Below are 16,883 nucleotides of genomic sequence, written 5' to 3' on the forward strand. Positions count from 1 at the left end.
ACTATGTCTATCCTTTCTGCCAGTGTAATGCCCCATACAGAAGAGGTTTGCCAAAGTCGAAGTGCCAAAGATTCAATGGCTACTGAAAATAAGAGTGGTGATAGAGGGCATCCCTGCCGGGTGCCTCTATACAATTGTATGGCCTTGGTTAAAAAGCCATTTATCAACAGCTGAGAGATTGGGTTTAGATACATTATTTCCACCCAAGTACAGAATTTTTCCCCAAATCCAAATGCCCTAAGCACTGCCTGCAAAAAGGGCCATTCAATAGAATCAAAACCCTTTGTTGTATCAAGAGAGGCCAGGACACTTGAGTCTGGTAGTTGATCTCTAAGCTGAGCTATAAGTTGTGTTCTTCGAAGATTTATAGATGTGGATTTTCCTGGCATAAATCCAGTTTGATCTGGATGTATAATATTAAGTATTACATTGTTTAATCTATGGGCCAAAATTTTTGCAAGAATTTTGTAGTCTGTATTTATAATGATATGGGTCGGTATGAAGCACAATCTGTTAAGTTTTTATCTGGTTTTGGAATTAGTACTACTGTAGCTAAATACATGAATTCAGTAAGTCTTTTTACCCTGAAAGCTGCATCAAATACTTGAATTAACACTGGGGCAAGAATATCCACGTATAGGGTTGAGCGGACACCTAGATGTCCGTGTTCGACGGGTTCGGCCGAACTTTAAAAAAAAGTCCGGGTCCGTGTCCCGGACTTTTACCGAACTTTTACCGGACACCGAACCCCATTGAAGTCAATGGGGACCCGAACTTTAAGGCACTAAAATGGCTCTAAAACACCAAAGGAAAGGGCTAGAGTGCTGCAAATGGCAGCAAAACGTAATTAAGAGCATGGCAAGTGCTCTGCAAACAAATGTGGATAGGGAAATAACTTAAAACAACAAAAAAAAACAGAAAAATAAAACAATGTTCTTCTTCATCTCTGAAGGACGAGGCCCATATGGAGTAGGAGGGAGGTTGAGGTGGTGGTGGATGTGGCGGTGACATAGGCGTGCGCACAGGGTGTGCTGGGTGTGCCTGGGCACACCCTAATCACCTAGGGCACATAGCATTGCCAGTGAGGAGATGGAAAAGATCTCCCTGGGACCTGCTCTGCTCTATTTCTCCTTGCCTACAGGTACATGGCCCCGATACATTACTCTCCCTGCTGGCAAACACATGCATGTGTATTTCAACTTTGGGGTGCACACCTTAATGCAATAGGCTGCGCACACCTATGGGCGGTGTAGGTGGAAGCGGCGGTGGAGGAGGACCAGGGCCGGATTAACAGCATCATGGGCTTGGTGCTGAGGATTTTGAAGGGCCTTAAGGGCCGTGCCTTGCCATGCACCCAGAGGAGGAAGGGTGCAGCCATGCATGCCTAATTCAACATGGGATGCTGTCTCTGAAGCCCATAAACACATCCATGCATCGCCAACTGTCCCTCCTTGTCCGGCCTTCACGCTGTGTGGGGAGGTTCTGAGGGTGCTGCCTGGGGAAGCGAGCATAGAAGCCAGACTTCTGTGTTTACAAGTGACAGAAGAGCGGTAACAGTGAATATGGCCAACCCGGGGCCTATATAAAAGGTAGGGGCCTGGAGCTGCAGCTCCAATAGCCCCTACATTAATCTGGCCCTGAGGAGGAGGACGAGGTAGCCAACACTGCTTCTTTTCAAAAATTTTAAATGAGGGTACACCCCAAAAGAGTGAGAAAGAGCAAAAATGGAACAATGGGTGGGTAAGGTCGGTATCCATTGCTATTCTGCATAAGGTACGGAAAAGTCCCGTGGGATCCATGCCTGGTTCATTTTAATGAACGTGAGCTTGTCCACATTGTCTCTGGACAGGCGGCTGCGCTTGTCTGTTACAACGCCCCCAGCCGTGCTAAATACCCGTTCAGATAATACACTGGCTGCAGGGCACGCCAGCACCTCCAAGGCGTAAAGGGCAAGCTCAGGCCATGTGCCCAATTTGGAGACCCAGAAGTTGAAGCGGGCAGACCCGTCATTCACTACATGTAGGCGTGTGCACACATACTGCTTCACCATGTTGGTAAAATGCTGCCTCCTGCTAAGACGTTCCATCTGAGCTGCTGGTGCTGCTGTTTGTTGTGGCGTGCTGACAAAGCTTTTCCACATTTCGGCCATGCTAACCCTGCCTTCTGAGGTGCTGGCGGTGCCCTGGTTGCGTTGGCGACCTCCTCCTCCTCCTCCTCTGCCTTGTGCTTCCACTGTGGCCCCGCTGTCAGATAGGAATGCCAGCAGCATGGCGTCTACCAGCGTGCGCTTGTACTCGCGCATCTTGCGATCGCGCTCCAGTGAGTGAATTAAGGACGGTACGTTGTCCTTGTAACGGGGATCCAGCAGCGTGGCCACCCAGTAATCAGCACAAGTTAGAATGTGGGCAACTCGGCGGTCGTTGTGGAGACACTGCAGCATGTAATCGCTCATGTGTGCCAGGCTGCCCAGAGGCAACGAAAGGCTGTCCTCTGTGGGAGGTGTATCGTCCGTGTCCTCTGTATCCCCCCAGCCACGCACCAGTGATGGCCATGAGCTGGCCTGGGTGCCACCCTGCTGTGAACATGGTTCCATCTCCTCCTCCAGCTCCTCCTCCTCCTCATCCTCCTCATCCTCCAGAACTGTGCCCCTGCTGGACAATTGCGTCCCTGGCGTTTGCGTGTGCAGGAACCCACCCTCGGAGCCCCTTGCGAATGACTGCCCTGAAAGCCTTGGAAATGTTACCTCTTCATCCTCCTCCTCCTCCTCATCCTGTGCCACATCCTCTTCCATCATCGCCCGAATTGTTTTTTCAAGGAGGCATAGAAGTGGGATAGTTAAGCTGAGAACGGCGTCATTGCCACTGGCCATGTTGGTGGAGTACTCAAAACAGCGCAACAAGGCACACAGGTCTCGCATGGAGGCCCAGTTAAATTAAATAGCGGAATAGAAAATATGATCCAAAAAAAGTGTATGTATATCACACGTACACAACCACACTGGGCCCCAATTACTATTGTTTGTACCCCTAAAAGGCTAGATGAGGAGTAGGGGGAGTATGGAACAGGCAGCACCCTCAAACCTTCAGAAGTATGAGATGAACCCCAACAACTTGGAAAGGTGGATCTCTCTCACACGTACCAACACAGACTATCCCCCAATTTAACTGATCCCCAAAGGTTTTTGATTAAATAGCGGAATAGAAAATATGATCCAAAAAAAGTGTATGTATATCACACGTACACAACCACACTAGGCCCCAATTACTATTGTTTGTACCCCTAAAAGGCTAGATGAGGAGTAGGGGGGGTATGGAACAGGCAGCACCCTCAAACCTTCAGAAGTATGAGATGAACCCCAACAACTTGGAAAGGTGGATCTCTCTCACACGTACCAACACAGACTATCCCCCAATTTAACTGATCCCCAAAGGTTTTTGATTAAATAGCGGAATAGAAAATATGATCCAAAAAAAGTGTATGTATATCACACGTACACAACCACACTAGGCCCCAATTACTATTGTTTGTACCCCTAAAAGGCTAGGAGTAGGGGGAGTATGGAACAGGCAGCACCCTCAAACCTTCAGAAGTATGAGATGAACCCCAACAACTTGGAAAGGTGGATCTCTCTCACACGTACCAACACAGACTATCCCCCAATTTAACTGATCCCCAAAGGTTTTTGATTAAATAGCGGAATAGAAAATATGATCCAAAAAAAGTGTATGTATATCACACGTACACAACCACACTAGGCCCCAATTACTATTGTTTGTACCCCTAAAAGGCTAGGAGTAGGGGGAGTATGGAACAGGCAGCACCCTCAAACCTTCAGAAGTATGAGATGAACCCCAACAACTTGGAAAGGTGGATCTCTCTCACACGTACCAACACAGACTATCCCCCAATTTAACTGATCCCCAAAGGTTTTTGATTAAATAGCGGAATAGAAAATATGATCCAAAAAAAGTGTATGTATATCACACGTACACAACCACACTGGGCCCCAATTACTATTGTTTGTACCCCTAAAAGGCTAGATGAGGAGTAGGGGGAGTATGGAACAGGCAGCACCCTCAAACCTTCAGAAGTATGAGATGAACCCCAACAACTTGGAAAGGTGGATCTCTCTCACACGTACCAACACAGACTATCCCCCAATTTAACTGATCCCCAAAGGTTTTTGATTAAATAGCGGAATAGAAAATATGATCCAAAAAAAGTGTATGTATATCACACGTACACAACCACACTAGGCCCCAATTACTATTGTTTGTACCCCTAAAAGGCTAGATGAGGAGTAGGGGGGGTATGGAACAGGCAGCACCCTCAAACCTTCAGAAGTATGAGATGAACCCCAACAACTTGGAAAGGTGGATCTCTCTCACACGTACCAACACAGACTATCCCCCAATTTAACTGATCCCCAAAGGTTTTTGATTAAATAGCGGAATAGAAAATATGATCCAAAAAAAGTGTATGTATATCACACGTACACAACCACACTAGGCCCCAATTACTATTGTTTGTACCCCTAAAAGGCTAGATGAGGAGTAGGGGGGGTATGGAACAGGCAGCACCCTCAAACCTTCAGAAGTATGAGATGAACCCCAACAACTTGGAAAGGTGGATCTCTCTCACACGTACCAACACAGACTATCCCCCAATTTAACTGATCCCCAAAGGTTTTTGATTAAATAGCGGAATAGAAAATATGATCCAAAAAAAGTGTATGTATATCACACGTACACAACCACACTAGGCCCCAATTACTATTGTTTGTACCCCTAAAAGGCTAGATGAGGAGTAGGGGGGGTATGGAACAGGCAGCACCCTCAAACCTTCAGAAGTATGAGATGAACCCCAACAACTTGGAAAGGTGGATCTCTCTCACACGTACCAACACAGACTATCCCCCAATTTAACTGATCCCCAAAGGTTTTTGATTAAATAGCGGAATAGAAAATATGATCCAAAAAAAGTGTATGTATATCACACGTACACAACCACACTAGGCCCCAATTACTATTGTTTGTACCCCTAAAAGGCTAGATGAGGAGTAGGGGGGGTATGGAACAGGCAGCACCCTCAAACCTTCAGAAGTATGAGATGAACCCCAACAACTTGGAAAGGTGGATCTCTCTCACACGTACCAACACAGACTATCCCCCAATTTAACTGATCCCCAAAGGTTTTTGATTAAATAGCGGAATAGAAAATATGATCCAAAAAAAGTGTATGTATATCACACGTACACAACCACACTAGGCCCCAATTACTATTGTTTGTACCCCTAAAAGGCTAGGAGTAGGGGGAGTATGGAACAGGCAGCACCCTCAAACCTTCAGAAGTATGAGATGAACCCCAACAACTTGGAAAGGTGGATCTCTCTCACACGTACCAACACAGACTATCCCCCAATTTAACTGATCCCCAAAGGTTTTTGATTAAATAGCGGAATAGAAAATATGATCCAAAAAAAGTGTATGTATATCACACGTACACAACCACACTGGGCCCCAATTACTATTGTTTGTACCCCTAAAAGGCTAGATGAGGAGTAGGGGGAGTATGGAACAGGCAGCACCCTCAAACCTTCAGAAGTATGAGATGAACCCCAACAACTTGGAAAGGTGGATCTCTCTCACACGTACCAACACAGACTATCCCCCAATTTAACTGATCCCCAAAGGTTTTTGATTAAATAGCGGAATAGAAAATATGATCCAAAAAAAGTGTATGTATATCACACGTACACAACCACACTAGGCCCCAATTACTATTGTTTGTACCCCTAAAAGGCTAGATGAGGAGTAGGGGGGGTATGGAACAGGCAGCACCCTCAAACCTTCAGAAGTATGAGATGAACCCCAACAACTTGGAAAGGTGGATCTCTCTCACACGTACCAACACAGACTATCCCCCAATTTAACTGATCCCCAAAGGTTTTTGATTAAATAGCGGAATAGAAAATATGATCCAAAAAAAGTGTATGTATATCACACGTACACAACCACACTAGGCCCCAATTACTATTGTTTGTACCCCTAAAAGGCTAGATGAGGAGTAGGGGGGGTATGGAACAGGCAGCACCCTCAAACCTTCAGAAGTATGAGATGAACCCCAACAACTTGGAAAGGTGGATCTCTCTCACACGTACCAACACAGACTATCCCCCAATTTAACTGATCCCCAAAGGTTTTTGATTAAATAGCGGAATAGAAAATATGATCCAAAAAAAGTGTATGTATATCACACGTACACAACCACACTAGGCCCCAATTACTATTGTTTGTACCCCTAAAAGGCTAGATGAGGAGTAGGGGGGTATGGAACAGGCAGCACCCTCAAACCTTCAGAAGTATGAGATGAACCCCAACAACTTGGAAAGGTGGATCTCTCTCACACGTACCAACACAGACTATCCCCCAATTTAACTGATCCCCAAAGGTTTTTGATTAAATAGCGGAATAGAAAATATGATCCAAAAAAAGTGTATGTATATCACACGTACACAACCACACTAGGCCCCAATTACTATTGTTTGTACCCCTAAAAGGCTAGATGAGGAGTAGGGGGGGTATGGAACAGGCAGCACCCTCAAACCTTCAGAAGTATGAGATGAACCCCAACAACTTGGAAAGGTGGATCTCTCTCACACGTACCAACACAGACTATCCCCCAATTTAACTGATCCCCAAAGGTTTTTGATTAAATAGCGGAATAGAAAATATGATCCAAAAAAAGTGTATGTATATCACACGTACACAACCACACTAGGCCCCAATTACTATTGTTTGTACCCCTAAAAGGCTAGGAGTAGGGGGAGTATGGAACAGGCAGCACCCTCAAACCTTCAGAAGTATGAGATGAACCCCAACAACTTGGAAAGGTGGATCTCTCTCACACGTACCAACACAGACTATCCCCCAATTTAACTGATCCCCAAAGGTTTTTGATTAAATAGCGGAATAGAAAATATGATCCAAAAAAAGTGTATGTATATCACACGTACACAACCACACTAGGCCCCAATTACTATTGTTTGTACCCCTAAAAGGCTAGGAGTAGGGGGAGTATGGAACAGGCAGCACCCTCAAACCTTCAGAAGTATGAGATGAACCCCAACAACTTGGAAAGGTGGATCTCTCTCACACGTACCAACACAGACTATCCCCCAATTTAACTGATCCCCAAAGGTTTTTGATTAAATAGCGGAATAGAAAATATGATCCAAAAAAAGTGTATGTATATCACACGTACACAACCACACTAGGCCCCAATTACTATTGTTTGTACCCCTAAAAGGCTAGATGAGGAGTAGGGGGGGTATGGAACAGGCAGCACCCTCAAATCTTCAGAAGTATGAGATGAACCCCAAAAACTTGGAAAGGTGGATCTCTCTCACACGTACCAACACAGACTATCCCCCAATTTAACTGATCCCCAAAGGTTTTTGATTAAATAGCGGAATAGAAAATATGATCCAAAAAAAGTGTATGTATATCACACGTACACAACCACACTAGGCCCCAATTACTATTGTTTGTACCCCTAAAAGGCTAGATGAGGAGTAGGGGGGGTATGGAACAGGCAGCACCCTCAAACCTTCAGAAGTATGAGATGAACCCCAACAACTTGGAAAGGTGGATCTCTCTCACACGTACCAACACAGACTATCCCCCAATTTAACTGATCCCCAAAGGTTTTTGATTAAATAGCGGAATAGAAAATATGATCCAAAAAAAGTGTATGTATATCACACGTACACAACCACACTAGGCCCCAATTACTATTGTTTGTACCCCTAAAAGGCTAGATGAGGAGTAGGGGGGGTATGGAACAGGCAGCACCCTCAAACCTTCAGAAGTATGAGATGAACCCCAACAACTTGGAAAGGTGGATCTCTCTCACACGTACCAACACAGACTATCCCCCAATTTAACTGATCCCCAAAGGTTTTTGATTAAATAGCGGAATAGAAAATATGATCCAAAAAAAGTGTATGTATATCACACGTACACAACCACACTAGGCCCCAATTACTATTGTTTGTACCCCTAAAAGGCTAGGAGTAGGGGGAGTATGGAACAGGCAGCACCCTCAAACCTTCAGAAGTATGAGATGAACCCCAACAACTTGGAAAGGTGGATCTCTCTCACACGTACCAACACAGACTATCCCCCAATTTAACTGATCCCCAAAGGTTTTTGATTAAATAGCGGAATAGAAAATATGATCCAAAAAAAGTGTATGTATATCACACGTACACAACCACACTAGGCCCCAATTACTATTGTTTGTACCCCTAAAAGGCTAGATGAGGAGTAGGGGGGGTATGGAACAGGCAGCACCCTCAAATCTTCAGAAGTATGAGATGAACCCCAAAAACTTGGAAAGGTGGATCTCTCTCACACGTACCAACACAGACTATCCCCCAATTTAACTGATCCCCAAAGGTTTTTGATTAAATAGCGGAATAGAAAATATGATCCAAAAAAAGTGTATGTATATCACACGTACACAACCACACTAGGCCCCAATTACTATTGTTTGTACCCCTAAAAGGCTAGGAGTAGGGGGAGTATGGAACAGGCAGCACCCTCAAACCTTCAGAAGTATGAGATGAACCCCAACAACTTGGAAAGGTGGATCTCTCTCACACGTACCAACACAGACTATCCCCCAATTTAACTGATCCCCAAAGGTTTTTGATTAAATAGCGGAATAGAAAATATGATCCAAAAAAAGTGTATGTATATCACACGTACACAACCACACTAGGCCCCAATTACTATTGTTTGTACCCCTAAAAGGCTAGATGAGGAGTAGGGGGAGTATGGAACAGGCAGCACCCTCAAATCTTCAGAAGTATGAGATTGTGTTCACTGTACCCCACAAAGATTGAGTTCACTGCACCCCACAATGATTGTGTTCACTGCACCCCACAAAGATTGTGTTCACTGCACCTCACAAAGATTGTGTTCACTGTACCCCCCAAAGATTGTGTTCACTGCACCCCACAAAGATTGTGTTCACTGCACCCCAAAAAGATTGTGTTCACTGTACCCCCCAAAGATTGTGTTCACTGCACCCCAAAAAGATTGTGTTCACTGTACCCCCCAAAGATTGTGTTCACTGCACCCCACAAAGATTCTGTTCACTGTACCCCACAAAGATTGTGTTCACTGCACCCCAAAAAGATTGTGTTCACTGTACCCCCCCAAAGATTGTGTTCACTGCACCCCACAAAGATTCTGTTCACTGCACCCCACAAAGGATTTTGTTCACTGCACCCCAAAAAGATTGTGTTCACTGCACCCCAAAAAGGATTTTGATCACTGCACCCCAAAAAGGATGTTGTTCACTGCACCCCAAAAATGATTTTGTTCACTCCACCCCAAAAAGATTGTGTTCACTGCACCCCACAAAGATTGTGTTCACTGCACCCCAAAAAGATTGTGTTCACTGTACCCCCCAAAGATTGTGTTCACTGCACCCCACAAAGATTGTGTTCACTGTACCCCACAAAGATTGTGTTCACTGCACCCCAAAAAGATTGTGTTCACTGCACCCCAAAAAGGATGTTGTTCACTGCACCCCAAAAAGGATGTTGTTCACTCCACCCCAAAAAGATTGTGTTCACTGCACCCCTCAAAGATTGTGTTCACTGCACCCCAAAAAGATTGTGTTCACTGCACCCCAAAAATGATTTTGTTCACTGCACCCCAAAAAGGATTTTGTTCACTGCACCCCAAAAAGGATGTTGTTCACTCCACCCCAAAAAGATTGTGTTCACTGCACCCCAAAAAGATTGTGTTCACTGCACCCCACAAAGATTTTGTGCACTGCACCCCAAAAAGATTGTGTTCACTGCACCCCAAAAAGGATGTTGTTCACTCCACCCCAAAAAGATTGTGTTCACTGCACCCCACAAAGATTGTGTTCACTGCACCCCAAAAAGATTGTGTTCACTGCACCCCAAAAATGATTTTGTTCACTGCACCCCAAAAAGGATTTTGTTCACTGCACCCCAAAAAGGATGTTGTTCACTCCACCCCAAAAAGATTGTGTTCACTGCACCCCAAAAAGATTGTGTTCACTGCACCCCACAAAGGATTTTGTTCACTGCACCCCAAAAAGATTGTGTTCACTGCACCCCAAAAAGGATGTTGTTCACTGCACCCCAAAAAGGATTTTGTTCACTGCACCCCAAAAAGATTGTGTTCACTGCACCCCACAAAGGATTTTGTTCACTGCACCCCACAAAGATTGTGTTCACTGCACACCAAAAAGGATTGTGTTCACTGCACCCCAAAAAGATTTTGTTCACTGCACCCCAAAAAGATTGTGTTCACTGCAGCCCAAAAAGATTGTGTTCACTGCAGCCCAAAAAGATTGTGTTCACTGCAGCCCAAAAAGATTGTGTTCACTGCAGCCCAAAAAGATTGTGTTCACTGCAGCTCACACACAGAAAAATGGATGTGGATCACTGACACCTGCCTATCTCCAATCCCACACCACACAGCAATATCGATTGTAGTTTGTAGAACACAGTTTCCCTAAAATTCAGCAGACTCTGTCCCTAACAGGATTGAGAAGAGATCGTAGATCAGGATTGAGTGCAGATTCACCCCACCCCCCACACAGCAATATCGATTGTAGTTTGTAGAAGACACTGACCCTATAATTCAGCAGACTCTATCCCTAAAATGCCTACAACTCGCCCTGCCTAAACACTCCGACCTGTCCCTCAATTCTATCCGGACACAAATGGTTTTTTCCTGCCTATCTTTCCCTAATCAGCAGCCAGCACATTGATGTGTGCTCTGTCCCTTAGCTAAGCAGCAGAATGACGCTGCTGCGGCGGCTGCCTCGAACTTATAAAGACTTGGTCACATGCTTCAGACGGCCAATCACAGCTACTAAGACATTTGCAGGCATGGCTGGGATGGCTTAAGGCACACCAGTTAAACGATTGTTGATTGGCTGTTGAAAGCCCGCCATGAAAAGAGCGCCAAAGCATGCAAAACCCGGAAATAAAACGACCGAACACGGATTTTTACCCGAACATACAGTAAAGTGTCCGTGTCCGTGTTCGGGTAAAAAAAATCCAATTATTCGGTACGAACACGAATAATACAGTCCGTGTTCGCTCAACACTATCCACGTATTTACTATATACTTCTAACGGAAGTCTGTCAGGTCCTGAAGCCTTTCTTATTGCTTAACTTGTTATTGCTCTTCTTACTTCTTCCTCGCTTGGATTTTCCTCTAATGATTTCACCTGCTCAGTCGTTAAGGTTGGAAAGTGTATTTCACTCAGATAAGTTGAAATTTTATCTGCATTATACGTAAGAGAGGTGGCATACATATCAGTATAAAACAAGTGAAAGCATGACATAATACCAGCCACATCCCTTACGCATTCCCCGTCAGGGCGCTGTATATTAGTTATAACTAAACATGTACTTTGTTGCTTAGCCATATGTGCTAAAAGACGACTTGAAGTATTCCCTTGTTCAAAGTACTTCTGTTGATATTCAAATTGTTTGTATTTAGCTATTGCTGCTATATGTGTAGTATATTTTCTTACTGTAATTTCCCATTTTTCCCTATTTATTTCAGTTGGTGTTTTCAAAAACGCAGCTTCTGTATCTCTACATTGCTCTTCTAGATCTTCCGTTTCCTGCCTGGTGGCTCTTTTCATATATGGTATTGTTGATCTAAGTGCCCCCGTAGATATGCTTTCAAGGTATCCCAAAAGATCAAATCTCTTTGGGATCCATGTGTTTCTAAAACTATCTGCAATTGTTCAGGTATACGATCATGCGTTCCAATCTGTGATAACCAATATGGCTGAAATTTCCAGTTTTGCTTCATTCCCTCGAATCCTATTGCTATATTTACCAGGAGTGGTGAGTGATCAGACACTCCTCTAATCAAATATTCAACAGAGACAACCCTAGAAATAATTTTATCATTTTCCAGCGCCAGATCTATTCTTGACAGACATTCCCTTCCTGGGATGGCCCAGGAATAAGCACTGGTCCGGGTATTAAGCATTCGCCACAAATCTCTCCATCCAAATTCTTCCCCTAACTCACGAAACATATGTGGTTTTCGAGTTCTTTTTAGGGGGGGTCCATGCCTGTCCACCAGCGGGTCCCACAGCAGATTAAAGTCTCCCAGGCATAGCACTAATGCCTCTGGGTATAAACTTGCAAATAGCATAGCTTCTTTAATTAGACTTAATGTAGCAGGTGGTGGATTATACAGTGCCTTGCGAAAGTATTCGGCCCCCTTGAACTTTTCGACCTTTTGCCACATTTCAGGCTTCAAACATAAAGGTATAAAACTGTAATTTTTTGTGAAGAATCAACAATAAGTGGGACACAATCATGAAGTGGAACGAAATTTATTGGATATTTCAAACTTTTTTAACAAAAAACTGAAAAATTGGGCGTGCAAAATTATTCAGTCCCCTTAAGTTAATACTTTGTAGCGCCACCTTTTGCTGCGATTACAGCTGTAAGTCGCTTGGGGTATGTCTCTATCAGTTTTTCACATCGAGAGACTGAAAATTCTGCCCATACCTCAGTGAGGTTGGATGAAGAGCGTTTGTGAACAGCAGTTTTGAGTTCTTTCCACAGATTCTCGATTGGATTCAGGTCTGGACTTTGACTTGGCCATTCTAACACCTGGATATGTTTATTTGTGAACCATTCCATTCCATTGTAGATTTTGCTTTATGTTTTGGATCATTGTCTTGTTGGAAGACAAATCTCCATCCCAGTCTCAGGTCTTTTGCAAACTCCGTCAGGTTTTCTTCCAGAATGGTCCTGTATTTGGCTCCATCCATCTTCCCATCAATTTTAACCATCTTCCCTGTCCCTGCTGAAGAAAAGCAGGCCCAAACCATGATGCTGCCACCACCATGTTTGACAGTGGGGATGGTGTGTTCAGGGTGATGAGCTGTGTTGCTTTTACGCCAAACATAACGTTTTGCATTGTTGCCAAAAAGTTCGATTTTGGTTTCATCTGACCAGAGCACCTTCTTCCACATGTTTGGTGTGTCTCCCAGGTGGCTTGTGGCAAACTTTAAACGACACTTTTTATGGATATCTTTAAGAAATGGCTTTCTTCTTGCCACTCTTCCATAAAGGCCAGATTTGTGCAGTATACGACTGATTGTTGTCCTATGGACAGAGTCTCCCACCTCAGCTGTAGATCTCTGCAGTTCATCCAGAGTGATCATGGGCCTCTTGGCTGCATCTCTGATCAGTCTTCTCCTTGTATGAGCTGAAAGTTTAGAGAGAGGTCTTCGTAGATTTGCAGTGGTCTGATACTCCTTCCATTTCAATATTATCACTTGCACAGTGTTCCTTGGGATGTTTAAAGCTTGGGAAATCTTTTTGTATCCAAATCCGGCTTTAAACTTCTCCACAACAGTATCTCGGACCTGCCTGGTGTGTTCCTTGTTCTTCATGATGCTCTGCGCTTTAAACGGACCTCTGAGACTATCACAGTGCAGGTGCATTTATACGGAGACTTGATTACACACAGGTGGATTCTATTTATCATCATTAGTCATTTAGGTCCACATTGGATCATTCAGAGATCCTCACTGAACTTCTGGAGAGAGTTTGCTGCACTGAAAGTAAAGGGGCTGAATAATTTTGCACGCCCAATTTTTCAGTTTTTAATTTGTTAACAAAGTTTGAAATATCGAATAAATTTCATTCCACTTCATGATTGTGTCCCACTTGTTGATTCTTCACAAAAAATTACAGTTTTATATCTTTATGTTTGAAGCCTGAAATGTGGCAAAAGGTTGCAAAGTTCAAGGGGGGCCGAATACTTTCGCAAGGCACTGTATATACCTAAAATAACAAATGGTATATCATACACTTGAGCTCGTACAAATACATATTGCCCTTCAGGATCTTTTTGAAAGCTCTTCCATGGTACCGACCTATGGACAAGCAGTGAAACCCCCCTTGCATATGTTGAGTAGCTCGAGTGTATTGACCATTGGATCCAGGTTTTACACAATTGGTTTGTTCTATCTGGGATCATATGTGTCTCTTGCAGGCATATCATTTGTGCTTTAGTTTGTAATATATTTGTAATTACCTAGGATCTCTTCTGGGGATTCCCTAGACCCCTAACATTCCATGATAGGAACTTACATTGTGTAGTCATCTTAGAGGTTTTTTTTTCTATATATAGCTGTAGGTTCACTTCCCAAAAGAGATCCCATATATCAAACCTTCTATCTATGACATTGATAATACTCCATAGCAATGTACTCCTTATATTTTATACCAATATAATTATTGAGGTCAGTTGGGCACACCAGGACACAGCGAACTTCAAAAGTAACAAGAAAAAATATGAAAAAGAAAGAAAGATTACAAACAAAATTACCAAAAAAAAAAAAAATTTTAAAAAGAAAAATCATCATGCACATATAGCAAAATTTTGACCAATAGGCCTTAATCCAAAAAAAAAAAACAATGGGACATTGCCCAAGCATACAATCATTTGCATGGAAGGACAATATAGCTGCGGCCTCCACTCAAGCTCCCACCTTATTCTCAGAAAGTTTTTTTTTTTTTTTCCCTCCAAGGAATAACACAAAAATAATTTTGCTAAGCCATCAAAAAAAAAAATGGTTCAAAGAATTACCAGTGGTGGGAGGGGGAGAGGAACCCCGCAAAAAAAAAAAAAAAAACGCACACAAAAAAAACAAACAACCAAAGTTCCTTGACTCCCAGTCCCTTCACTCCCCCCACCTCGTTATTCCATCATCTACATGCGTCTTTTTTTACCTTGTATCCTTTACCAGGAAAAAAAAAAGAGTTTTCATTACAAGGAAAAACAAAGGAAAATGGCAAGATTCTTCTTTCCTTTAACTTTGTAGTTCCTTTCGAGCAAAGCCATTCTTGTACACTCTCCGGAGTATTGAAGAAATATATTTTCCCATCCTTCTCCACCCTCATCCTCGCAGGGTATGCCATGGAGTAGATAATGTGTCGTTCTCTTAATTTTTTTTTTAACTTCAAAGAAGGTAGCTCTCAATTTTTGTAGATCTATTGAAAAATCAGGAAAAAAAAACACTTGTGCGTTTTCATATTGAATGGTGCCCTTTTGTCTTGGTTTCCATAGTATAAGATCCCGATCTTTACAATTCAAAAATCGTGCAAGTAAAGGTCTTGCAGGGGCTCCAGGGGCTGGTGGTTTTACAGGAATTCTATGGGCTCTTTCTACTGCAAATGCTGTGGAGAAAGTAGTATCAGGAAATAGGGTTTTAATCCACGTCTTCACAAAATCTCCAGGATTCTTCCCCTCAGCCCTCAAATCTGATATTATTGCGTCTTAATCTGTTTTCTAGGTCATCAACTTTTTGATTAAGGTATGTTACTTGCTTTTCAGCTGCTAATATACGATTTGGCACTGGAGTGTAATTATCCACTAATGAGGATATCCTTTTTTCAGCCTCTGCCATCCGATCTCTCACAGCCCGCAGATGATGGTGTATTAAATCAATATGCATTCTAATTTCCTCCATTTTACCAGTCAACATAGTATTACTTGCAGTTATAGCAGCCATAAGTTGAGAATGTACCTGTTCAAGTGAGAGTTTTACTGGTTTCTCCGCCGGCATGTTGCTCTGTGTATTGCTGCTGCTTCCTCCACTCCATGTGTTTGGCGGGCTCCGACCTACTTCCTGCTTCTCGGTCCGCACAAACTCCTTCAAACGTTCTGTTGCCGTAGCGGGATGTTCCCTACTTGTCTCCTTACTCATATTGCCCAGTATGTATCGCAAGCTGCCGCAATACTCGCATGGAGGTCCGGATCAAGGTGGGTATCAAGATGCACCTCATGGAGCTTGAGTGGAGGCCGCAGCGCTCCGATCACATGCGGCTGGCCATCTTGCCGGCTAGCCACGCCCCCGGGTTTAGTAACAGTTTATCTAACTTGTATCTTAGGGAGACTTCTGGGAAAATTTCTGGGAAAATCGGTGAGCCAATCACACAAGCAGGAAATTATGTTTCTGGGGTGTGTCCAGTACACATTCTGTGTAAAGAACAACTCCAGGTAGCCATATTACATTTCATTTTCAGAAAATTACAGTGGCTACAGATTGAAAGGAAAGGTATTTTTTAATAACATTCCATTACAATATAATATTTTTTCTTTATTTGCTATTTTTTCCCTCACAAAAGTGGAGTTACTCTGTAAAGATATCGCCAGCTACCGTCATATAGATAGTGAGGCACCCAAGTGCAAAAGAGACATGCTAAGTTAAGATAAGTTTTAGTCTTTTAGCAGGAAGGCTATGTCCCTTTAGTTGAAATCTTTTTTGACTGGCATGTACCTTTTTCATGCATTTATACTTTTCACATGGAAAATGTAAATAACTAGTTTACAAAGTAGCATTTTTTCAATAGAGTTGTTTCAGTTCAAATATTGTGTCTTCTCTTTCCATAGATTGCCTTGTACATATGGCAGAAAGTTGATGGCCAGGAACTTACATCTGTTCCAGAGTTTTGCACAAAAAATCCTACTTCCCCCAAAGCAGTGGGATGTGCCACTTCGTTTATCAATACCCTACCTCTCTGTGTAAGTACAGCTTAATTTATTTTATTGATTTTTATTTTATTATTATAAAGCTACTAGAGAATAAAATTATCTATGTTATCCTTAGCAATGGATCTGAGGATTTTTTTTTTTGTAACATAAACTAGTAAAATGGCAGTTGATGTTGTACTGGTTACCTAGAAAAGACTTCCGATTGCCTGGCATGTTTACATTTTTTTTTCCATGTATTGTAGGAATGTATCCATGTTTTTTGGAATTTGTCCAGATTTAATATA

At 43.0% G+C, this 16,883-nt stretch overlaps 1 protein-coding gene across 1 annotated transcript in view; it reads left to right on the forward strand.

The window, feature by feature from the left end:
• Positions 1-16,883, forward strand: part of B3GLCT (beta 3-glucosyltransferase) — a 1,154,157-nt gene that overhangs the window by 924,787 nt on the left and 212,487 nt on the right. Inside the window, exon 9 of the mRNA XM_082244867.1 lies at positions 16,498-16,629. Within this exon, the coding sequence (XP_082100993.1) occupies positions 16,498-16,629 (132 nt within the window). The remainder of the gene's footprint in view (positions 1-16,497; positions 16,630-16,883) is intronic.

This window comes from Pelophylax lessonae (genome assembly GCF_965119305.1).
Source record: "Pelophylax lessonae genome assembly, chromosome: 2".
Classification (NCBI taxonomy): domain Eukaryota; kingdom Metazoa; phylum Chordata; class Amphibia; order Anura; family Ranidae; genus Pelophylax; species Pelophylax lessonae.